The sequence below is a fragment of the Rana temporaria genome, chromosome 13, assembly GCF_905171775.1.
Source record: "Rana temporaria chromosome 13, aRanTem1.1, whole genome shotgun sequence".
In the NCBI taxonomy this organism is placed as follows: Eukaryota; Metazoa; Chordata; class Amphibia; order Anura; family Ranidae; genus Rana; species Rana temporaria.
The window spans coordinates 106693193-106719950 of NC_053501.1; the positions used below are offsets into that span (position 1 = coordinate 106693193).

General features: G+C 44.6%; 1 protein-coding gene across 1 annotated transcript in view; it reads right to left on the reverse strand.

The window, feature by feature from the left end:
• Positions 1-26758, reverse strand: part of NTRK1 (neurotrophic receptor tyrosine kinase 1) — a 175997-nt gene that overhangs the window by 67316 nt on the left and 81923 nt on the right. The window contains exons 4-9 of the mRNA XM_040333078.1: positions 10787-10855; positions 8497-8651; positions 8211-8353; positions 7969-8107; positions 4468-4797; positions 1718-1735 (exon numbers count right to left, since the gene is read on the reverse strand). Coding sequence (XP_040189012.1) covers positions 1718-1735; positions 4468-4797; positions 7969-8107; positions 8211-8353; positions 8497-8651; positions 10787-10855 — 854 coding nt within the window. The remainder of the gene's footprint in view (positions 1-1717; positions 1736-4467; positions 4798-7968; positions 8108-8210; positions 8354-8496; positions 8652-10786; positions 10856-26758) is intronic.

Here is a 26758-nt window from a genome sequence, read left to right on the forward strand (position 1 = left end):
TTGTGAAGTCATCTTGCCCTTATTTCCAACATGTTACTCAATACATTGAGCTTGTGCACAAACCAAGCCACCATGCTTTACTAGGCCTCAACTGAAACTTTGCAAATATACCACAGGAAATGTATTCTTTTTCAAAATCGGGATAACACACTACCTTCTAGTGGCGGACTGACCATTTGGGCACTCGGGCACTGCCCGAGGGCTCCATGCCACTAGGGGGCCCCGTCAGGGTTGCCAGCCCCGGGCAATAGGAGATTATGGGGCCCCCGGGCAATAGGAGATTATGGGGCCCCCAGGCAATAGGAGATTTTGGGGCCCCCAGGTAATAGATTATGGGGCCACACAGTATACACACACATACAGTATTCATACACAGTATACACACATACAGTATACACAGACAGTATACACACCCAGTATACACACACACATACAGTATGCATACACAGTATACACACACATACAGTATACACAGACAGTATACACACCCAGTATACACACACACATACAGTATGCATACACAGTATACACACATACAGTATACACACCCAGTATACACACACATACAGTATGCATACAAAGTATACACACACAGATAGAGTATGCATACACAGTACACACACACATACAGTATACATACACAGTATACACACATACACATATGGTATGCATACACAGTATACACACAGACATACAGTATACACACACAGTATACATACACAGTATACACACACATACAGTATGCATACACAGTATACACACACACACATACAGTATGCATACACAGTATACACACATACACTCACAGTATGCATACACAGTATACACACACACATACAGTATACACACAGTATACACACACACAGTATACACACATACAGTATGCATACAAAGTATACACACACACACATACACAGTATACACACACATACAGTATGCATACACACACACATACAGTATACACACACATATAGTATGCATACACAATATACACACATACAGTATGCATACACAGTATACACACACACATACAGTATGCATACACAGTATACACACACATACAGTATGCAGACACACATACAGTATGCATACACAATATACACACACACATACAGTATGCATACACAATATACACACACATACAGTATGCATACAAAGTATACACACACATACTTTATGCATACACAGTATACACACATACAGTATACATACACACACACATACAGTATGCATACACACAGAATTCACACACACTGAAAGGGTACTGGAGAGGCGGGGCAGCTATAATCTTGGAATTTTATGTCGGTAAGGGACATTTCAGGGACAGATGTAAAAAAAACACAGATTTGTACATACTGTCACTGGTTTTACTGAGTCTGGCAACCCTGATGGGCCCCCCTAGTGGCATGGGGCCCTCGGGCAGTGCCCGAATGGTGAGTCCGCCCCTGCCTTCAACTTTTCTTTACAACAGCTGTCAAATGTGCACCCCCAAAATGTTCATGTAGACACTTGCATGTCTGTGATAATTATAAATGGAATGCACAATATGTATCTGCCAGAAGCTGACACATCTCAGACACAAAACTTTTAGTATGTCTCTCGAAGTCTCCATTTATGTAGCAAAGACAATTTGCAATCTTGAGAGGAGCAAAACATCATAATGGTATTCAAATATTAATGAGCTGGTTGACAAACACAATTAAGTAGATGCACTTACCCTCGGGAGACAGCGACACTGAAACATAAAAAAAAAAGATATGTCATTAGAATTATGCAAAATTGTTAATTTCCTTAAAAAGACCAACAAAGATGTATTATATTCTTGTATTTTGAAAGATAATTTCTTAAGCAAAATGTATGAAAACAACATACTGAAGGCTCATAAGGGGTGACCTTAGGAATTAACCATTTTGGGTGGATTTGAGTGACAAAGGGGTTTTCAGGTCGGTATTTTGGACCGGATCGTATGATGCGACTCCCGAGGAGCATGTCTGTATTCAGTCATGCTGAAGTTAACTAGCCAGGGAGAGGAGGTGAGCGCTGCGTGGAGGAAGAGGAGGTGAGTGCTGCGGGGAGGGAGAGGAGGTGAACGCTGCGGGGAGGGAGAGGAGGTGAATACTGCGGGGAAGGAGAGGAGGTGAGCCCTGCAGAGAGGGAGAGGAGGTGAGTGCTGCGGGGAGGGAGAGGAGGTGAACACTGCGGGGAGGGAGAGGAGGTGAACGCTGCGGGGAGGGAGAGGAGGTGAACACTGCGGGGAGGGAGAGGAGGTGAATACTGCAGGAAAGGAGAGGAGGTGAGCGCTGCGGGGAGGGAGAGGGGGTGAACGTTGCAGGGAGGGAGAGGAGGTGAACACTGCGGGGAGGGAGAGGAGGTGAACGCTGCGGGGAGGGAGAGGAGGTGAACACTGCGGGGAGGGAGAGGAGGTGAATACTGCAGGAAAGGAGAGGAGGTGAGCGCTGCGGGGAGGGAGAGGGGGTGAACGTTGCAGGGAGGGAGAGGAGGTGAACACTGCGGGGAGGGAGAGGAGGTGAGCGCTGTGGGGAGGGAGAGGAGGGGAACACTGCGGGGAGGGAGAGCAGGTGAACGCTGTGTGAAGGGAGAGAAGGTGAATACCGCGGGGAAGGAGAGGAGGTGAGCGCTGCGTGGAGGGAGAGGAGGTGAACACTGCGGGGAGGAAGAGGAGGTGAGCGCTGCGGGGAGGGAGAGCAGGTGAACGCTGCGGGGAGGGAGAGGAGGTGAATACTGTGGGAAAGGAGAGGAGGTGAGCGCTGCGGGGAGGGAGAGGAGGTGAACACTGCGGGGAGGGAGAGCAGGTGAACGCTGCGGGGAGGGAGAGGAGGTAAGCGCTGCAGGGAGGGAGAGCCAGAGGAGCCGGGGCCGCGGTGCTCCACTGTCACTGAAGCCGGCCCACTGAGCCATCGGCCCAACGGGAAGCTCCCGGTAGTCTCGATGGCCAGTCCATCCCTGCCAATGAAGTCCATCCCCACTGCTCACAATCCAGCCCCCCTAAAGTCTGAAGGACAGTAAACTGACCCTTTGCTTAAAAAATTGAAAAAGACCCCTGCCCTAGAATGTCTAGCAAGATGTTCACTGTTGTGTCTCCATTGGAAAAATTGTCCTCACTTACTGTCCTGATTTTTGGGAGATCGGAGGGACAACAATTGAGGGGGCAAATATCTCTAATAGGTACAGAGACAGCTACAAAACACTTTTGAATCGAGATAGGAAGGGTTAGGGGCCTTTGTGAGGTTTTTTATGGTGTACATTTCTGACACAGTGACCCCCCTCCACTGTTTCCCCCATACATTGTCCTCATTAATCTCTTTCCTACATGGAGTCAAATACACCCATAAGCTGTTCCCACTCAATTCAGAAGATTGGATACAACTGACCATCACACCTATCTTTTTGGACAACCCATTCTAAAATCATGGCTATTAATGTGAAGTTTCCCCTTCTTTGCAGCTACCCTTGATTGAAAAATTTAGAAAGGTATTCAAATGGTTTTGGTCATATAGGTAGGTGTGATGGTCAGGTGTCCACAAACTCTGACCATATAGGCCCAGATTCACAGAGAGCGGGCGCACATTACGCCGTCCTAGAGTAACCACTGTACGCTACGCCAACACAGCGCAGAGAGGCAAGCATGGAATTCAGCAAGCCAGTGCTTGGTTTTCGAAGGCGTACGCCGGCATAGGTGGAAGTGGGCGCGACCCATGCAAATGAGGCGTGACCGCATGCAAATGATGGGCCGAGCGCCAGACAGATACGTATCACGAACTGAGCATGCGCCGTGACATGGACACATCCCTCTGCGCCTGCTCACAACCACTTTGGAACAACTGCCTAAACTACGCCGGATCACTGCGTACGGCGTGAACGTAACCTACGCCCAGCCAGACACACGTCCAACGTAAAATACGCCGGCTTGTGTTCCCTGGTGCAGACCTTTGCATGTCTGCTGCTGGGTTGCACCTCTTTTATGGGGCATAACTTTACGCCGGACGTACAACTTACACGCACCTCGCGTAGCCTGCGACGAGCGCACGTACGTTCGTGAATCGCCATATTTCCCTCATTGCATATTTGATTGGCTAATCAATGGGAGCGCCACCATGCGTCCAGCCTAAATGTGCGCCCATCCTACGCCGACGTAGGCAAGTTACGTTGGCGGGGGTGAAGCCTGTTTTTAGGCGCATCTTAGTTTGTGGGTCTGGCGCACAGATACGACGTTGCACATTTGCACTTACGTCGGCGTACCTTGTTCTACGTCGGCGTAAGTGCTTTGTGAATCTGGGCCATAGTTATTGATTTTTTTTTTACAACTGCATTGGCGTGTGCGTGTGAATACACTATCTAGTGGAACTAGTACCTTTTTTGGGTTTTCGCAGGAAAGTAATAAGTGTGTAAATAAAAATAAGTGTGTGAGGACTTGGATCTGTCTCTAGAACTGTGGTATCTTCTCACCTGGGATAGGTTCCTCTGGATTAAAGTCAAAAGGGTTGTCCATAAAAGTGCTGTACACACTTTTGCTGTCTCTTCCTAGCTCGTTCCACACCTGAAGGGTATAGTTTCCATTGTTGACGTGCGTTGGCTTATTAAAATACAGGCAACCATGAATGAGTGTACCATTTTCTCTGTACTCCAGGAACTTTATGTATTGGAAATCGTACATGTCCAGAATTTGCCCATTAAATTTCCAGCTGAGATCAGGTGCGGGGTTCCCATCTATCGTGAAAGGAATACAGACGTGGTGCTGGAGGACTGCTTCCCCTAACTCTACCACGGCTGCTGGGACTAAGATAGAAAGAGAGAAAAATGGGACAATATAGCAAATATACTACACAGGTGACAACATTTCCAAATTAGGACACGCTTAAAGAGCAACTTTAGACTTACAAATCAGTCAACGAATTGCTGGAGCTACAAAGGAAACCCTGCGCCTACAAAGGAAACCAGTAAACCAGTAAAGTTCCACTTCACCCCCCCAGCCCCAGGTGTTGCAACCCCCTGTATATATAAATATGAATATATACACTGCTCAGGTGAGCGTGGGGGGCCATTCAATGGTATAAATTTCTTCATCCTCCAGGAACTGGCTGCATGCTCTCGCCACTTGAAGACGGGCATTGTCGTGCACCAGGAGGAACCTAGGACCCACCGCACCAGCGTAGGGACTGACAATGGGTCCAAGGAATTCATCCCGATACCTAATGGCAGTCAGGGTGCCATTGTGTAGCCTGTAGACGTCTGTGAGTCCCTCCATGGATATGCCTCCCCAGACCATCACTGACCCACCACCAAACCGGTCATGCTGAACGATGTTAGGCCCCGTACTCACGACCAAACATGTCTGCTGAAACTGGTCCGCAGACCAGTTTCAGCAGACATGTTTGGCCGTGTGTTGGCCCGAGCGGACCATTTTGGGACGGATCGGACAGGTTTCCAGCGGACAACTGTTTCCCGGACTTGTTTTAAAACAGTCCGCTGGAAACCTGTCCGCCCGGACATGTACGGTCGTCTGTACAGACCTACCGTACATGTCCTGCCGCCCGCATCCCTCGCATGCGTCGAATGACTTCGACGCATGCGTGGAAGCATATTTAAGGCGGCCCGCCCACGTCGCCGCGTCATTGTCGCGGCGACACCGCGTCATCGACGCGGCGACACCGCGGACACGCCCCGCGTAATGTTTACGCGCGGGCTTCTGTTCGATGGTGTGTATAGCCATCGAACAGAAGTCCCCGGGCAGTCCCCGGCCAGACATGTCCGATGGAAACGGTCTGCAGACCGTTTTCATCGGACATGTCCTGCCGTGAGTACAAGGCCTCACAGGCAGCATAAAGTTCTCTGCGGCTTCTCCAGACCCTTTCACTTCTGTCACATAGGCTCAGGGTGAACCTGCTCTCATCTGAAAAGCATGGGGCACCAGCGGCAGACCTGCCAATTCTGATGTTCAATGGAAAATGCCATTTGAGCTCCACAGTGTCCGGCAGTGAGCACAGAGCATGCTAGAGGACGTCGGGCTCTCAGGCCACCCCCATGAAGTCTGTTTCTGATTGTTTGGTCAGAGACATTCACACCTGTGGCATGCTGGAGGTCATTTTGTAGAGCTCTGGCAGGGCTCATCCTGCTCCTCCTTGAGTAACTGCCTGTCTCCTGGAATCTCCTCCATGCTCTTGAGACTGTGCTGGGAGACACGGCAAACCATCTTTCAATGACATGTATTGATGTGCCATCCTGGAGGAGTTGGACTGCATGTGCAACCTTTATAGGGTCCAAATATTGCCTTGTGCTACTAGTAGTGACACTGACCCTAGCCAAATGCAAACCTAGTGAAAAACAGTCAGAAAAGATGAGTAGGGGAAAAAAATGTCAGACACCTCCACCTGAAAAAACATTCCTGTTTTGGAGGTCGTCTCATTGTTGCCCATCTAGTTTGCTTCTGCACTTATCCGGCTGGCCGGTGGGTGCCTCGCTATTGCTATAGATCAGGGGTGCCCAACCAATGGCCCGGGGGCCACATGTGGCCCGTGGAGCCCTCTTATGTGGTTTGTGACCTCCTGCTCTGGGATGGCTGGTTGACAAGCCCAGATTGCAGGTTGCCGACCTGCCAGCCGAGAGCATCAGTGTTGTAAATAAAGCCAGCGGTAGAAGAAGCAAGTGGCTTTTCAGAAAGTGCACCACGCCTGCAGGAGATAATAGACGTCTATGGCAAAGTGCGGCTAACCAGTGGGAAAATCACAGGTACATTGCGCTGCAATAGACCGCAGACCATCAGTGTAAAAGCAGCCTTAGGCCCCTTTCACATGATCGGTCCAACCCAATCAGAAGCTCCATTCACCTCCATGGAGCGGCAGATGTAAACAGACTTTTGTCCATTTACACCTGCCAACCGCCAACCCGATCTGCTAAAAAAAAACTGCCCCCTTCTATCTGATTGGATCAGAGGGCCCATAGAGTAGATTGGGCTGTGTCTGCTTTGCATATGCAGACGGGACACAGACCTGTCATCTGCCCACTCTGCTCATTGTGGCCCGCGACTGGTTACTAAGTCGATTAAGTGGCCCTCGGCCTTCAAAAGGTTGGGCACCCCTGCTATAGGTACTGATCTCCAAGCCTGACTTGTTCTCTACCACTGCCAAAGAATCTTCTGCATCCAAGATGCTTTTAAAGGCCCATACACACGATCGGACTCTTTGACAACAAATGTCCGATTTACCTGTTTTATCGGACAGTCCGTGCATGTGTATCCATCGGACAATTGTTTTCGCGTTTTCAACGGATGAATGTTCGCTGTGAATGCTATCAAACTTTCCGGCAACAAAAGTCCTACATCGGCTAATCCGATCGCGTGTACACAAGTCCATCGGACTAAAGTCCAAACACGCATGCTCAGAACCAATGCTAAAGATCAGACAACAATAGAAAAAGTTACCCAAAGGGTGGCGCTAAATAGCTGAAAAACCACATAGTATGTCTATTACGTCACTACGTTCATGTTTGTTGGCTGAGAATGTTCTGCCGTGTGTATGCATACCAAGTTCACGGCCAACGCCCCTTCGGACCAAAATCCACGGAAAAGTCAGATGGAAGTCCGATCGTGTGTATGAGGCTTAAGTGTGTTGGATGACTCATCCCCTACTGTACATTGTGGTTTATCCCACCAGCCCGTAAATCACTAAAGGACAGTGCAGTGAGGTAGGAGTCAACAGGAGGAACCATAGCACGCAGCAGGGGACCAATAATCAAACACTTTCAGTAGTGTAGAATTTTAAGCAATTTTTCTTTTGGTTGAAATTTTTTTTTTTGGTTAATCTCCAAAGATGTGTATTTTTTCAACTTATGTAACAAACATCACTGATTTAAAGAAAATTACAGGCTGTCTGGTTTATAAGCCATTAGGTGAAATTCTGAATTCAAGGGAATATTGACAACAAATTCATAAAATTTGGTTTGTCTACTCACAGCGGACATCCAGCTGAATGGATTTCTTGGTGGGGCCAGCCATGTTCTCAGCCCAGCAGGTGACATCCCGCTTATTGAAGCCTGGGGAGATGTTGTGGAGGTGGAGGAAGATCATATCTGTGTCTGGACCCTCGAACTGCTGCAGAGACAACAAAAATCCCATAGTATACTGCTGTATAAGTATTCTTGGATTGATACCAAATATATACCTTTTTTTTAGTTTGTTTTTATTGCACACCTACCTCAATTTCATACTGGGGTTTGATTTTTGGCAAAATCCAGGTGGCTGTTGGTCGCGGTTGGCCAACTACATTACACTGAAGGGTAAGATTATCCCCGTGAAGTACTGTGAGATTTTGCTCCATGATGGAAACTTCTGGCCGATCTGTTGAAAAATATGACCCAGTGAAGTAATTTGCAAAAAAAAAACATTTGATGTATTAATTAAATCCAGTGCCACCTAAAGGTTTACTCAAGTTTTTATTGCCTAATTTTTCGACCCCGCATATAGAAAAATGGGAGGTATACCACACAGCGAAATATTGGCGTCTTCTATGAAGATCTCTAGACCGTTTTCGAAACAGCTCAACGTTTGGTTGCCAAGGTCAGCCCAACCTTCATCTCGACGAAGCTGAATCCATCGCACTTCGCAAGAGCATTGTAAAGGGTTTTCCATCAGGACCCTGAGAGATAATAAGCAAAAAAGGAATCAAGACAGAATAAAGGCCTACATTTTACATCTAAAAATCGAAAACTACGTCAAACGCCCCTGATAATATCATAGTTAATTCTCTAATTATTGGGACAGTAATGGTCTCAAAAAGAGACCTCTTGCACCAATGACCTAGGGAGGGTAACTGGACTAATCTGACAAACAGATGAGGTTTGTCCATCACTGGTTGCATATGCTAGGCAGACAATTATGGAGTCAAATATGGGGCAGAATTTGTACAGATTAGGACAGGTCTCAAAAGCTGAATTCCAAGTAAGTATACATTTAATCTTAACCACTTAAGGACTGCCTCCTGTACATATACGTTGGCAGAATGGCATGGCTGGGCACAAGCACGTACAGGTACATCCTCTTTAAGTGCCCAGCCGTGGGTCGCGGGCGCGCGCCCGTGACCCGGTCTGAAGCTCCGTGATTGCGGGACACGCGGACCCAATCGCCGCTGGAGTCCCGCGATCGGTCCCCGGAGCTGTGTGTATTATTTTTTTTACTAGTAATGGCGGCGATCAGCGATTTTTTTTCGGTACTGCAACATTATGGTGGACACTCTTGACACATTTTTGGGACCATTGGCATTTTTATAGCGATTAGTGCTATAAAAATGCATTGGATTACTTTAAAAATGCCACTGGCAGGGAAGGGGTTAACACTAGGGGGCGGGGAAGGGGTTGAGTATGTTCCCTGGGTGTATTCTAACTGTAGGGGGGGGTGGACTGACTAGGGGAAATGACTGATCGCTTTTCATACATTGTATGAACAGAAGATCAGCATTTCTCTCCCTGACAGGACCGGGAGCTGTGTGCCCGGTGGCGATCGCGAACCGCCGGCATGCGCACGGGAGTCGGGCGCGAGCGTGGGGAGAGCCGACGTTATAGTACGGGCTCTCGCGCAGGGGAGCCGACCTGCCGCCGTAAAACGACGGCGGCTGGTCAGCAACTAGTTAAGGGGCTGCCAGTGCTGCAATCTCATAAAACTTTGGACTTGTGTTTAGGCTAAATATCCATTCATCTCTAATTTTGAAACATTTCAGTGGCTACAAAGCATTGGTCAATCTTCAGTAGATACAAAACATAAAAGATTAGAAACGTTTGCTAAAAATCCTTTATAATTAATCTGGCAGAAATGTATGGTGTTTCAGTTTCAATATAATGAATAAACATGAAGACATAGATTTATTAGACATGTGCATTCGTTTTCTTCCGAATTTCGGGGATTTTCAGACGTGCAGATCCGACAAAAAAAAAAATGCTTTATTTTTGTTTCGTTACGAACAACAGTTCGAATTAGATAGAAGATTCGACATGACGGTGACAGTAGCAATCTGTGTCTATCAAACCTGCAGTCTACGTTAACTCTATTAGTCTAAGATTATTCGACATAGAGAGAAAAGATTCGACATAGAGAGACAAGATTCGACATAGAGAGAAAAGATTCGACATAGAGAGAAAAGATTCGACATAGAGAGAAAAGATTTGACATAGAGAGAAAAGATTCGACATTATAGAGACATAAAGATTTGACGAAGCAGCTAAAAACATACAATTGTCACGAACGGACATGTATGGTCAAATGCTCCGCCCATAGGCTATGGTAGAATTCTAGTGTTGGTTGACTAGTAATAATAATTAATAAATATAATTATTACAAGTGTCATACAACCTTAGAATCCTACTATAGCTTGTGGGCGGAGCATTTGACCGGAAATGCTACGATTGCGGCGTCGTACAATTTAGCTGCTTTGTCGAATCTTCTTAGAACATTCAACGGATATCATAAGCCTTCAATGACAGATTCGACCTGAATTAATTGGGATTTTCGGAGGAATCGATTTTTTAATGAAACAAAACAAATAAAAACGAATTTCGGGAGTAATTTTCGGACGAAAACAAAATTCTGAAACAAAATATTTCAGTGTGCACATGTCTAATATTTATTGCTTCAACATGTCGAAGACAACCGGGAGTATGCAACAAGAGAAAAACATATTTGCTTTGACTGGTTATGTCAATAAAAAGATCCCTAGATCCCTTCCTCAGAGACACAGCCAAACAAACATTAATCATTGTGTTGAAAGATAGGTTAACCTACAGCTCTTGAAGAGGTAGGTGGTAGAAGGTCTTCCATGATAAGGCCACCAGAGAATTTGCCGACAGGTTACTAGAGAAAGAAGAAGAGAAATGGCTTTGATAAGACATGAGGCAGATGTTTTGCTACAAGTCAAGACTGGAAGTAGAACTTGGAGGAAGGACGAGTGAAGCTGTCAGCACCAGAAGGAAGAGGAAGGTTAAAGATCACACATATGGTTGTTTGTGCTGAAACCAAACCCACAATACAGTGGCCTCTGTGTAATACCAGACTGTCTGCTGTCTACTCCTATCATTCCCATAAGCACAAGTGGGATGGCGGGAACACAAACAAGAATTGCACTGAATTTTATTTTTATTTTTTTATTATTATGATAATTTTCTTTCCTTTTTTTTGAAGGATAAGTCCACATATAATAAATAAAATATAATATTAATAATAAATATAAAATAAACATTTGGCAAAACCTGAAGGTTTAAAACAAACCTGAAAAGACACGACCGACATCTTCAAGTTCTTCACGCTTTTAGCTCTTGGACGTTGTGGTAATGGTAATATTGGTTCTAGAGCTTCCAGCTCAAAGGGTGATGTCTTATCCCAAGGCTAACTACACCTATAAACCCCATCCCTAACATTAACCATCAAACTAACTTGGGTCTAGATCTTCCAGATCAAAGGGTAATGTCATATCCCAAGGATAACTATACCTATAACCCCCATCCCTAACATTAACCATAAAACTAACTTGGGTCTAGATCTTCCAGATCAAAGGGTAATGTCATATCCCAAGGTTAACTACACCTATAACCCCCATCCCTAACATTAACCATCAAACTAAATTGGTTTTAGAGCTACCGGCCCAAAGGGTGTTGCCATATTCCAAGGATTTCCCTCAAACTATCTCTACCTGTAACACCATCCCTAAAACTAACAATCAAACAAACTTGAGTCTAGATCTTTCAGATCAAAGAGTAATGTCATATCCCAAGGCTAACTACATCTATAACCCCCATCCCTAACATTAACCATCAAACTATCTTGGGTGTAGATCTTCCAGATCAAAGGGTAATGTCATATCCCAAGGATAACTACACCTATAACCCCCATCCCTAACATTAACCATCAAACTTACTTGGGTCTAGATCTTTCAGATCAAAGGGTAATGTCATATCCCAAGGCTAACTACACCTATAACCCTATCCCTAACATTAACCGTCAAACTAACTTAGTTTTAGAGCTACCTGCCCAAAGGTTGTTGCCCTATCCCAAGGATTTCCCTCAAACTAACGCTACCTTTAACACCATCCCTAAAACTAACCATCAGACGAACTTGGGTCTAGATATTTCAGATCAAAGAGTAATGTCATATCCCAAGGCTAACTACACCTATAACCCCCATCCCTAACATTAACCATCAAACTATCTTGGGTCTAGATCTTCCAGATCAAAGGGTAATGTCATATCCCAAGGCTAACTACTCCTATAACCTCCATCCCTAACATTAACCATCAAACTAACTTGAGTCTAGATCTTCCAGATCAATAAATAATGTCATATCCCAAGGCTAACTACATCTATAATCCCCATCCCTAACATTAACTGTGAAACTAACTTCGTTTTAGAGCTACCGGCCCAAGGGGTGTTGCCCTATCCCAAGGATTTCCCTCTTACTAACGCTACCTGTAACACCATTCCTAAAACTAACCATCAAACTAACTTGGATCTAGATCTTCCAGCTCAAAGGATAATGTCATATCCCAAGGCTTTCTTCAAACAAACTCTACTTGTAATGAAAGAAAAGTCCGGATGGGTGCACACCAAACTGACCCAAATGCCTTTATTTGCTATTCTGAGGCTTTCCCTCAAACTAACTCTTCCTTTAACCTCATCTCTAACACTAACCATCAAATTTACTTTTTCTGTAACCCTAAAGCCCTGTACACACATCGGTTTGTCTGATCAAAACAGACCGATGGACCGTTTTCATCAGACAAACCGATCATGTGTGGGCCCCATCGTTTTTTTTTTTCCATCGATGAAAAAAAAATAGAACCTGTTTTAAATTTTTCCTATGGTTAAAAAAAACGATCGTCTGTGGGGAAGTCCATCGGTCAAAAATCCATGCATGCTCAGAATCAATTTGACGCATGCTCGGAAGCATTCAACTTCATTTTTCTCAGCACTTTCGTAGTGTTTTACGTCACCACGTTGGACACGATCAGATTTTAACCAATGGTGTGTAGGCAAGACTGATGAAAGTCAGCTTCATCAGATATCTGATGAAAAAATCCATTGTTTCGTTTTTATTGGATGAACCGATCATGTGTACGTGGCATAACTGTTACACTAAACTTCCTTGTAACCTTAAAGGGGTTGTTAACCTTCGTGTTTTATCACCTTAATGCATCCTATGCATTAAGGTGAAAAAACACCTTGCAGTCACCGGCCCCCCTGGGCCTCCATTTTACTTACCTGAGCCCCGAAGCTCTGTGGGCGCGATCCCGCTTTGTTTTTCCCCAGTTTTTGTCGGCTCTTCATTGGATGATTGATAGCAGCGCAGCCATTGGGTCCTGCTGCTGTCAAATAAATCAATGACGCGGCGTGCCGGAGTGGGGCTAAGTCATACACTTGGCGTCTATGGCCGCTGACTGTATCACATGGGAGCGCGCCCGCAAGGTAACCCCCTCGGGAGAGAGCTTCTCAGAGGGGGGCTAGCTCTTGCGGTGAAGGGGGCCACGAGAGCCACCGTGGGACCCCAAATGAGGACGTTCGGGGCCACTCTGTGCAAAACAAAGTGATACTTTTGTAAGGCATCCCCTTAAAGCGGAGGTTCACCCAAAAAATAAGTATATAACATTGCATTCAGTATACCTCAAACATGTACAGTATGCCATTTTTTTTTTTTTTTGGGGTGTACATATGGTATTATCTGTATTTTCCTCCCGGGTACTCGCTCCCGCGGGAGTGGGCGTTCCTGTGCAGTGCCGCAATGTCATCTGGGACTTCGCCCATATGACTGAAGTGCCTGAGAAAAACTCCCTCCGGCGGATAAGGTGCGTCACGACTTTCTGAAAGTAACCGAACCGCGAGTCGGCTCTATACGGCGCAGTCAGCTCTACACGGCTCCTAGTCTGTGTGCAGGCGCCGTATAGAGCCGACTCGCGGTTCGGCTACTTTCGGAAAGTCGTGACGCGTCTTAGCCGCCGGGGTTTTTTCTAAGGCACGTCAATCATATGGGCGAAGTCCCAGATGACATTGCGGCACTGCACAGGAACGCCCACTCCCGCGGGAGCGAGTACCCGGAAGCCGGGAGGAAAATACCGATAATACCATATGTACACCCCCCAAAAAAAAAAAAATGGCATACTGTACATGTTTGAGGTATACTGAATGTAATGTTATATACTTGTTTTTTGGGTGAACCTCCGCTTTAAGGGGATGCCTTAAAAAAGTATCACTTTTTGTGTGAAATGGCCTTTTATAAGATGAACTCTAATAAAAACTTTGTTTTAGGCACTCATACTTTATTTTTTTTACAATTTTCTGGATGTATCTCAACATTTTCCCATCATATTCATGTCTTGGTTTCTCCTCTGTGACCGGCGTCTAATGAGAAAAGTGTGTCATTATCGGCTGCATTTAGTTGGGTGACGACAGATCCAAACAGCTGTAAATACCATTACACGTGCCTGCGCGCAGAGGATCATTTCTACGCTGCCCCGGGTGGTAGGGATGGATCCATTTCAGCTCTTGTCAGGTCAATGATTGGCCACAGGGGAGTGAAAATGAGCGTTTGCTGTCAGTCCTGGCTGAGGCCAGCTGCCCTGATATCAAATTCCGCAGCAAGTACTGATATCACCAAACCACTCACCCCATAGCTCCCAGTTTACTGGGATGGGAGAAAGGGATATCTTTTCTAACAAAATATTAATACCCCTGATTACAGGTCCCATGAAGAATTAATGCACAAAAATTGAACCATTCATCCCACCGGTGCTTTTTTATATTATAAAATAATTAGGCAGAGGACATACCCATACTTTGCCCCTGATCATGGACACTGTGAAAAATTAAAGTGCATCTAACCACAAAAACAAATGTGTAATATGATGAAGCTTACCAGTCCTTAGATGTGGTGACCGCATCAGTTTTGGTGATCCTGCCAGTAACACACTTTCTAGGGTTACAGCACTCACTAAGACCCCTTTCACATTGAGGAGTTTTTCAGGCGGTACAGCGCTGCCATACCGCCTGAAAAACTCCTTCACTGCAGACTCAATGTGAAAGCCCGAGGGCTTTTACACTGAGGAGATGCGCTGGCGGGAGACAAAAAAATCTCCTGTCAGCAGATTCTTTGGAGCGGTGAGAGGAGCGGAATGTATACCGCTCCTTCACCGCTACTTCCCATTGAAAACAATGGGAAACCGCGGCAATACCGCCCGCAATGCGCCTCTATAGAGGCGCATTGCGGGCAGTATTAACTCTTTATCGGCCGCTAGCGGGGGTTAATACTGCACCGCTAGCGGCTGATTCCCGTGGTATAACGCCGCTAAAAATAGCGGCGTTATACCACGGGAATCCACCGCGGCTCCCGCCCCAGTCTGAAAGGGGCCTAACTGCACTGTATCTATGGAGGAGCAGCATTGTCACCCTAGGACAGGACTACAAACACTTCCCACTCTCCTTTTCTCCAAAACACAGAGACATGTTCTGCAGTCTGAAGATTTTGGCCCGGATTCACAAAGCACTTACGCCGACGTATCTCCAGATACGCCACGTAAGTGTAATTATGCGCCGTCGTATCTGTGCGCCGTGCCCACAATCTGAGATACGTCTAAAAACAGGCTTCCTACGACCAACGTAACTTGCCTACGCCGTCGTATCGTGGGCGCATATTTACGTTGGGCGCGTTTTCCGCTCCCATTGATTTTCTATGCACATATGCAAATGAGGGAGATACATAGTTACATAGTTACATATAGTTACATAGTTACATAGTTAGTCAGGTTGAAAAAAGACACAAGTCCATCCAGTTCAACCACAAAAAATAAAAAAAACAAAAATTAAAAAACACAGTAAAATCCCATACACCCAACTCCATTCCCACAGTTGATCCAGAGGAAGGCAAAAAACCCCAGCAGAGCATGATCCAATTTGCTACAGCAGGGGAAAAAATTCCTTCCTGATCCCCCGAGAGGCAATCGGATTTACCCTGGATCAACTTTACCTACAAATCTTAATACTCAAGTTATATTCTGTACATTTAGGAAAGAATCCAGGCCTTTCTTAAAGCAATCTACTGAGCTGGCCAGAACCACCTCTGGAGGGAGTCTGTTCCACATTTTCACAGCTCTTACTGTGAAAAAACCTTTCCGTATTTGGAGGTGAAATCTCTTTTCCTCTAGACGTAAAGAGTGCCCCCTTGTCCTCAGTGTTGACCGTAAAGTGAATAACTCAACACCAAGTTCACTATATGGACCTCTTATATATTTGTACATGTTGATCATATCCCCCCTTATTCTCCTCTTCTCAGGAGAGAATAAATTCAGTTCCTCTAATCTTTCCTCATAGCTGAGCTCCTCCATGCCTCTTATCAGTTTGGTTGCCCTTCTCTGCACTTTCTCCAGTTCTCCGATGTCCTTTTTGAGAACTGGTGCCCAAAACTGAACTGCATATTCCAGATGAGGTCTTACTAATGATTTGTACAGGGGCAAAATGATATCTCTGTCTCTGGAGTCCATACCTCTCGTAATACAAGAAAGGACTTTGCTCGCTTTGGAAACCGCAGCTTGGCATTGCATGCCATTATTGAGCTTATGATCTACCAAGACCCCCAGATCCTTCTCCACTACAGATCCCCCCAGTTGTACTCCCCCTAGCATGTATGATGCATGCATATTCTTAGCCCCCCAAGTGCATAACTTTACATTTATCAACATTAAACCTCATCTGCCACTTAGTCGCCCAATTAGACAGAGCATTGAGGTCGGCTTGTAAATTGGAGACATCCTGCAAGGACGTTATTCCACTGCATAGCTTGGTGTCATCTGCAAAGACAGAAATGTTACCTTTGATCTCAGACCCAATATCATTTATAAATATATTGAAAAGTAAGGGTCCCAGCACTGAACCTTGGGGTACACCGCTGATAACCTTGGACCATTCAGAGTAAGAATCATTAACCACGACTCTCTGAATTCTGGCTTTCAGCCAGTTTTCTATCCATTTACAAACTGATATATCCAATCCTGTAGACCTTACCTTACACATGAGCCGTGTGTGCGGAACTGTATCGAACGCTTTTGCAAAATCCAAATATATCACGTCCACAGCTACGCCTCTGTCCAGGGTTTTACTTACCTCTTCATAAAAGGAAATCAGGTTTGTCTGACAACTTCTGTCTTTCATGAATCCATGTTGTCTGCTGCTTAAATAGTTTTTTTCCTACAAGAACTCATCCATGTGGTCTTTTATTAAACGTTCCAGTATCTTCCCAACTATAGAAGTTAGACTAACAGGTCTATAGTTACTTGGTAAAGACTTTGTTCCCTTTTTAAATATGGGCACCACATTGGCCCTGCGCCAATCCAGTGGTACTATTCCTGTCTTTAATGAGTCCCTAAATATTAGATACAGTGGCTTTGAAATGACAGAGCTCAACTCACCTAGGATCCGTAGATGGATGCCATCAGGTCCAGGTGCTTTATCCACCTTTATTCTGTCTAAATATTTCTGGACCATATCACTTTTGAGCCATTGTGGATTTGAGGCTGTGTCACCCCCACCCCCATTTTGGACATGAGCTCCCCCATGCTCCATTGTATACACAGAGCTGAAGAAAACATTTAATAAATTTGCCTTCTCTTTGTCCCCAGTCACCCACTCTAGATTATTTTGTAAGGGGCCTACATGCTCAGACTTCACCTTTTTACTATTAATATATTTAAAGAATTTTTTGGGGTTTGTCCTACTATCTTTTGCAATCTGTCGTTCGTTTTGAATTTTTGCATCCTTGATTTCCTTTTTGCATATCCTGTTATATTCTTTGTAACATTTAAACAACACTAGTGTTCCTTCATTTTTATATTTTTTAAAAGCTACTTTCTTTTTGTTTATAGCTTTTTTAACTTTGACCGTGAGCCACATAGGTTTTATTTTTAGCCTTTTAAACTTATTGCCCATGGGAACATACTTTGCAGTGAGGTTCGACACAGTCTTTTTGAAGAATTCCCATTTCTGTTCTGTGTTCAGCTGTGCCAATAGTCCCTCCCAGTCCAAGTCCTGGAGAGCAGCCCTCATCCTTGGAAAATTTGCTCTCTTAAAATTTAGTGTTTTAATATTTCCTGTATGTATTTCTTGCTTATAGTTAATATTAAATGAAATCATGTTATGATCACTGCTACCTAGGTGTTCCTTTATCTGAACATTAGTAATAAGCTCTGCATGGTTTGAGATTATCAGGTCCAACAGAGCATCATTCCTAGTTGGGGCCTCAATAAACTGCACCATAAAATTGTCCTGCAATAGGTTTTTAAATTTTTGTCCTTTAACTGTCCCAGAAGTGCCATTAATCCAGTCAATTTCTGGGTAGTTAAAATCCCCCATTATTATCACCGTCCCAGACCTTGCAGCCCTTTCCATCTGTGCAAGGAGCTGAGTCTCCACCTCCTCATTAACATTGGGTGGTTTATAACAAACTCCAATGATTAATTTTGAACTACGCACATCTGTATGCAGTTCCACCCATAATGCTTCGCCGATTCACAAACCGTAGTTGCGCCCGGCGCATAATATACGCGGTTTGCGTAAGTCGTACGTCCGGCGTAAAGTTATTCCCCATATAGGAGGCACAACTCATGCAAAGGTATGGACCAGGGAACACAGCCGTCGTATTTTACGTTGTTTACGTCGTACGTGAATATGGCTAGGCGTAGGTTACGTTCACGTCGTAGGCAGTGATTCGACGTATCTTAGGCAGTTGTTTCGACGTGATTCTGAGCATACGCACTGTTTTTTTTTTTTTTTGAGGGGGGGGGGGGCTCAACATGCTGGTTGGAAAAAAAAAATGATTAATGCATCTGGCTTACAGAGCAGATAGACTAAAAAAAAAAAATTTGTTATATGTACCAGACCAAAGGGACGCAATAAAATACATTTACGGTTATGCCTCGTACACACGACCGGGTTATCCGACGGGAAAAAGTCTGGTTCTCTTTTTTTTTTGCCGGCGGTTTTTGGCAGTTTTCCCATTGGAATAAATGCGAGGGAGCATACACACGGCCGGGATTCCCGCCCAAAAGCTCTCATCACAGTTTTCCCATCGGAAAACCCGGTCGTGTGTACGGGGCATTAGGGTTTTACATGTAATACATACATGCATACCTATATTGTTCCACTATAACAGGCAAGCTCCATGGTTTGTCCAGTAAGGTGAAGAGGAACTTGAGTGGCCTGCACAAAGCTGTGACCTCAACCCTACCGAACAGCTTTGGAATGAATTGGATCATAGATTGCAAGCCAAGTCTCATCCATCATTATGCCCATAAATGAATTGGGACATCAATCTCAAGCCATGTGTTCTCATCCAACATAAATACCTGACCTCATAAATGGTGGCCATTTCCATAAGGACATGGTTTGACCAGTTTGATGTGGGGGAACCCAAGTGGCCCTGACTTCAACCCTACTGAACACCTATGGGATGAAATGGAACACAGATTGCAAGCCAGGTCTTCTCATCCAACATTGAGCCCAAAAATGTTGACCATTTTCAATAAGGACGTGGTTTGACCAATTTGGTGTGGAGAAAACCAGAGTGGCCTGTACCGAGCCCTGACCTCAACCCTCCTAAACACCTTTGGGATGGATTGAAATGCTAATTATGAACCAACTCTTCCGTCCAACATCAGTACCTGAGCTCACAAGCTCCATGGTTTGCTCAGTATGGTGTGGAGGTAATTGGGTGGTCTGCGCAAAGCCCTGACCTCAACCCTACTGAACAGCTTTAGGATGAATTAGAACGCTGATTGCAAGCCAGGTCTCCTCAGCCAACATCAATACCTGACATCATAAATGGGGGCTGTAAAGACACCCCAAGTATGAAAAGGGTTAAAGTCATTTAGGATATTCCATTTCCGATCACACGGCAGCTACCAGACACTCCAACCAGCCGAAAAAGACCCCATACGAATAATTCTCCCCCAAATACAAGACAAAGCTCCATGTTGAGGTTCAAGCAGAAATCACAATCTTTATTTAAAGACTACAGGCTTATATACAGTAAAAGAGAAGGTGCATACATATCCTGCTCATATTACTCTGAAAATACACCTGTAATCAGACCTAATTAACATGAGCTAATCAAATAATCCCTTTAAGCAGCCAAGATGACTCAGAGATATGACCTTTAGGCTAGACTGTCCGTCTGGTAGCTCAGAAGACACAATCAACATTATCACCAATCAACACAGAACTCCTTCACACAATAGCAGAGTTAATTACCACAAACAACAATGGGGATCTAATGACTCTTACATCGAACTTCCTGGAATGCCCAAATAAAGAGTTATACTTCCTGGGCATAGACCTCACAGTGTACAGGGGATAACATCTTCATATTTATTGAGAGATATTATTAATGAATATTACTGTCCCATTTTAATTAGTCCAAGATATATTTTCTCAGTCACCCTATGCCCCTAATGGACATAGGGTGATTTAGACATAAGAGGTGCATGGGGATCTGAAGCAAGGGTATCCCATACGTTCTAAGGGATTCTGGGTTCCATGGGCCCTCCTGTTACAGGGTCCAGTTCCGTAAGGACACGGTTTGATCAGTTTGGTGTGGTATGGCCTGCGCCAAGCCCTGGACTCAACCCTGCTAAACACATTTGGGATGGATTAAAACACCTATTATGAACCAACTCTACCTTCCAAAATCAGTATCTGACCTCACAAATGCTCTGATTGGTTTCTGTAGATCAGTGGTCTCCAAACTGCGGCCCAGGGGCCAGATGCGGCCCATTGCTTGCTTTTATCCGGCCCTCGGGGCACTATTTCATCCACTGATACCAACAATGGGACATACAGTAGTTTCTCCTACTGACAGCAACAAAGGGGCCCAATGACACCAAGGATGGGATACAATTCCTCACAATGACACCAAGGATGGGACACAATTCCTCACAATGACACCAAGGATGGGGGACAATTCCTCACAATGATACCAAGGATGGGACACAATTCCTCAAAATGACACCAAGGATGGGACACAATTTGTCACAATGACACCAAGGATGGGACACAATTCCTCACAATGACACCAAGGATGGGACACAATTCCTCATAATGACACCAAGGATGGGGGACAATTCCTCACAATGACACCAACGATGGGATACAATTTCTCACAATGACACAAAGGATGGGGGACAATTCCTCACAATGACACCAAGGATGGGACACAATTCCTCACAATGACACCAAGGATGGGGGACAATTCCTCACAATGACACCAACAAAGGGGCACAGTTTTTCTCAATGACACCAACAATGGGACTTAATGACGGGGCACAAATACTCACACTGAAGCAATAGGGCATTCATTTTTCCCACTGATGTCGGGACCTTTTCGACTCCTACTGACCACTGTCCGGCCCTCGTAAATTCTGAAGGACAGTAAACTGGCCCTTTGCTTAGAAAGTTTGGAGACCCCTTCTATAGATTATGGTACTTTGTATGCACTCTTTCATTTTTGCTTTGGCTTTTAAAACTTGAAAGGGAAAATCATTTAAACACAGATCCTCCCCCCTCCAGATCAAGGTTCCCGTTTTCATGGCCTTTAGCCAACAGCATCTCAAACGGAACTGCAAAAGGCAAACAAAGCAAAACTATGATGCACCAAACAAGACACAAAACACAAATACAAAAACAATAAGCTACGACATCTAAACATTGATTGTAATCACGCACAGATGATGAGTGTTTGTGGCATGATAAAAACATCCCTCAGCATAAACCTTAATTTACCTTTGCCAAGGCCCACCACAGTGACGGGATGTCTGTGCTCTGAAAACCAGGACCCGTTTTTGCAGCTGTTTACACGTTTGTCATTTACAATTCAAGTGAGCGATAGTAAATGGATAATGTTGTAAACTGAATTCTGATGTATCTGTTTTTTATTTGACGGCCTTCTTTAATTGCAATTAGCCATTTAAAAAAAAGGATTTATTTACCTTCTTTTTTCTGGATAATCTAAGGCTGGGCAGATTGGTGGTGTCTGAGAAAATTGTTTAAAATGCTTTACTTGTTGTTTTGGTTGCTTTTTTTTTTAATTGCACATGACAAATGTAATGTCGTTGTGCATATGGGTACGCTTAATGTATATAACATATGCACTAAGGCTGCATTTACTTCTCCTGCTGCTACAGCACAGGAAGAAGACGTTCCAGGGCAGGTCACTATGGAAGCTGTAGAGCAGGAGCGCTCAACCTTTTGAAGAGCAAGGGCCACTTAAGTAATTTTGCAACCAGTCACAGGCCACAATGAAATTAATTGGTCCAAAATTTCTAATATTTTATTTTAACCACTTAAGGACCGCCTCCTGCACATTTACGTCGGCAGAATGGCACGGCTGGGCACATGTACGTACAGGTACGTCCTGTACTAGTACCCAGCCGTGGGTCACGGCGCGCTCCAGCTACCCGGTCCGAAGCTCCGGGACCCGCGGACCCGATCGCTGCTGGAGTCCCGCGATCGGTCCCCAGAGCTGAAAAACGGGGAGAGCTGTGTGTAAACACGGCTTCCCCGTTCTTCACTGCGGCGGCTGCATCGATCGTGTCATCCCTTTTATAGGGGGACACAATCGATGATGTCACACCTACAGCCACACCCCCCTACAGTTGTAAACACACTTCAGAGAACACATAACCCCTACAGCGCCCCCTTGTGGTTAACTCCCAAACTGCAACTGTCATTTCCACAGTAAACAATGCATTTTAAATGCATTTTTTGCTGTGAAAATTACAATGGTCCCAAAAATGTGTCAAATTTGTCCGAAGTGTCCGCCATAATGTCATGAAAAAAACCGCTGATCGCCGCCATTAGTAGTAAAAAATTTTCCCTAACTATCCCCTATTTTGTGAACGCTATAAATTTTGCGCAAACCGACCGATAAACGCTTATTGTGATTTTTTGTACCAAAATTAGGTAGAAGAATACGTATCGGCCTAAACTGAGGAAAAAAAATAGTTTTTATATATTTTTGGGGGATATTATAGCAAATAGTAAAAAATATTTAATTTTTTTCAAAATTGTCGCTTTATTTTTGTTTATAGCGCAAAAAATAAAGAGGTGATCAAATACCACCAAAATAAAGCTCTATTTGTTGGGAAAAAAGGACGCCGATTTTGTTTGGGAGCCACGTCGCACGACCGCGCAATTGTCAGTTAAATCGACGCAGTGCCGAATCGCAAAAAGTGCTCTGGTCTTTGACCAGCAATATGGTTCGGGGCTTAAGTGGTTAAAGACCCTAAGACCCACCATTCTGCCATTTAATTTTTCATTTACCGGAAAGACTTAAACTGCACGTTGACACAAATAATGACACAGTTTAGGCCGATACGTATTCTTCTACATATTTTTCGTAAAAAAAAAAATCCCAATAAGCGTTTATTGATTGGTTTGCGCAAAAGTTATAGCGTTTACAAAATAGGGCATAGTTTTATGGCATTTTTATTAATATTTTTTTTTTACTAGTAATGGCGGCGATCAGCGATTTTTTTCTTGACTGCGAAATTATGGCGGACACATCTGACACTTTTGACACATTTTTGGGACCATTGTCATTTTTTATAGCTCTATTTTTATAGCGATCAGTGCTATAAAAATGCATTGATTACTATAAAAATGCCACTGGCAGGGAAGGGGTCAACACTAGGGGGCGGGGAAGGGGTTGAGTATGTTCCCTGGGTGTGTTCTAACTGTAGGGGGGGTGGACTCACTAGGGAAAATGACTGATCGCTGTTTATACATTGTATGAACAGACGGTCAGGCATTTCTCCCCTGACAGGACCGGGAGCTGTGTGTTTACACGAGCGATCGCGGGTGCCCGATGGTGATCGCGACCGCCGGGGCACGCGTGCGGGAGTCAGGAGCATGCGCCCCTAGTGCCCGCTTCGCGAGGCGACGTAGAGCTACGGGCTCTTGTGCAGGAGAGCCAACCTGCCGCCGTAGAACTGCGGCGGCTGGTCGGCATCTAGTTAAAATGTCATATGTACCATTATCATTCTATACTTTTGTGCAGAGCAATAAAATAAAATAATTAGAATATTTTTTTTTTATATGTAAGCTAATTGGCTGTGAATCCCCCTTGAGCATTTAAACTGAATTCGTTAATGGGGAAATGATCAGTCACAATCCCCATGATGGAGGCTAATAACTAGACCTAGTTTAGTCAGGAAGCAGCAGGTAGGTTCGCGAGAGGAGAAGTGCGCTATCCAGGGAGAAGGAAATGCATACCTAAGAGAAATACGTTCCCATCAAACCTTAAAAATACCATGGTCTTTTATTTATTTTTAATTACTCATCCCAATCACCTCGGTGGTGAAAACGCCATTAGCGATGTGCACCCTGCCAAAATCGCTTTCCCGCAATTAGGAACGCTCCAGAAAAACACTTAATAATTTTGAAGAACAACAAAACAAGTGCTCAGTAAGCCATCTTATTAACAACAAGACAAAATCTGCCTAAGCGTAAGAGAATAGAAAACAATTCAGGAGTAATTGAGTGAAAAATGGACTTTGTAGGCACCTTAATATAAAAGTACAAAATGTAATGTTTCACTAAGGAATAACATCTAAATGCATAAAAATAGAAAGGAAAAAATATTGATAGAAACAATACAATATTGGGAACAATCAGTGACCCTCTAACAGGAGTTACTCAATAATAATGTAAGTATCGTATTTATCAGCATATACCGTGCACTTTTTTCCCCTTAAAATCAGGGGAACATCGTGGGTGTGCGATATACGCCGATCCCCGCTGTCTCTGTGTCAAAAATACTTGGCAGCCTAGAGCCAAGCCGAGTGTACTGCGCACTTGGCTAGGCTCGGCTCCGCCCACAGCCACGCAAGAGAGGAGCCGAGAGGAGCCGAACACACAGGAAATCCGTCTCCTCTCGGCGCCAAATCCAAAAACAAACACCGCTGCAACCCCGGGCAAGGTGCAGATGGACTCGCAGACAGACACGCTGGACGGAGATGGACACCTGGATGGAGGCCGCAGACGGACACCTCCAAAGCCGCAGACGGACACCCACAAGGCTGGACGGACCCCGCGCAAGGAAGCCGCAGACGGACACCCACAAGGCTGGACGGACCCCGCGCAAGGCCGCAGACGGACGCCAGACAAGGCCGCCGATGGACGCAGGGCAAACATGTAAGTTTTCTTTTTTTCATTGAAATACCTTTCTAAGGTTGGGGTGCGCGTTATACGCCGGCGCGCGGTATACCCCGATAAATACGATAATTAGCTATAGAGATGTCTACATAGTAATTGCCTATATTGAGTATAAATATCTCCTCGATAGGAGGTCCACCGGATCCTCAATGAAAGACTTGTGCTCTACATGTTTCGTGATATATAATCGCTTCATCAGGAGCCTCTAAATTGTATAGAGAGAAAAAAGTTTCAGTTAAATTGTCGAATACAACAACATTAGTTTGATTTTTAACAAAAAAATGTTGATGCTGCTTTAGACGTGTTTTGGGTGGCTCTATAAACACGTCTAAAGCAGCATCAAAAACATTTTGGTGAGCGTTTCACATTATAATGTTTATGGTTTGACTTTGTTAAAAATCAAACTAATGTTGTTGTATTCGACAATTTAACTGAAACTTGTTTTTCTCTCTATACAATTTAGAGGCTCCTGATGAAGCGATTATATATCGCGAAACATGTAGAGCACAAGTCTTTCATTGTGGATCCGGTGGACCTCCTATCGAGGAGATATCTATACTCAATATAGGCAATTACTATATAGACATCTCTATAGCCAATTACTTACATTATTATTGAGTAACTCCTGTTAGAGGGTCACTGGCTGTTCCCAATATTGTATTGTGTTGTTTTTATCAATATTTTTAACTTTCTATTTTTATGTATTTAGATGTTATTTCTTTGTAAAACATTAAAGTTTGTACTTTTATATAAAGGTACCTACAAAGTAAATGTTTCCCTCAATTCCTCCTGAATTGTTTTCTATTCACATAATACTAGGACGTGGCATATTGGTCTATTAAGGATGTTGATTATCATCCAAGGGCAACAGTAATCAATCTTTTTCTAAGCGTAAGAGAAGCATCCAAGGCTAGTGTCACTGCAAAATGTGTCAGGAAAGGTAAAAGGAGGATTTAAATGTGATATACATGTATATATATATACATATATATATATATATATATATATATATCCTCGAGTATAGGCAAACCCGAATATAAGCGAGGCACCTAAAAAAATGGGAAACATATTGACTCGAGTATAAGCCTAGGGTAGGAAATGCAACAGCTACCGTAAGTGGAAAAGAGGGTCAACAATGCCCATTTGTAGCTTCACTGTGCCCATTTGCAGCCGAATGGTGCCCATTTGCTGTCTCACTGTGCCCATCGCAAGCCTTACTGCGCCTATCGCAAGCCTCACTGTGCCCATCGCAAGCCTCACTGCGCCTATCGCAAGCCTCACTGCGCCCATTGCAAGCCTCACTGTGCCGATCTGCATACCTGAGGCTGCTACCGTAAGTGGAAAAGAGGGTCAACAATGCCCATTTGCAGCTTCACTGTGCCCATTTGCTGCCTCACTGTGCCCATCGCAAGTCTCACTGTGCCCATCGCAAGCCTCACTGTGCCCATTGCAAGCCTCACTGTGCCCATCGCAAGCCTAACTGCACCTATTGCAAGCCTCACTGCGCCCATTGCA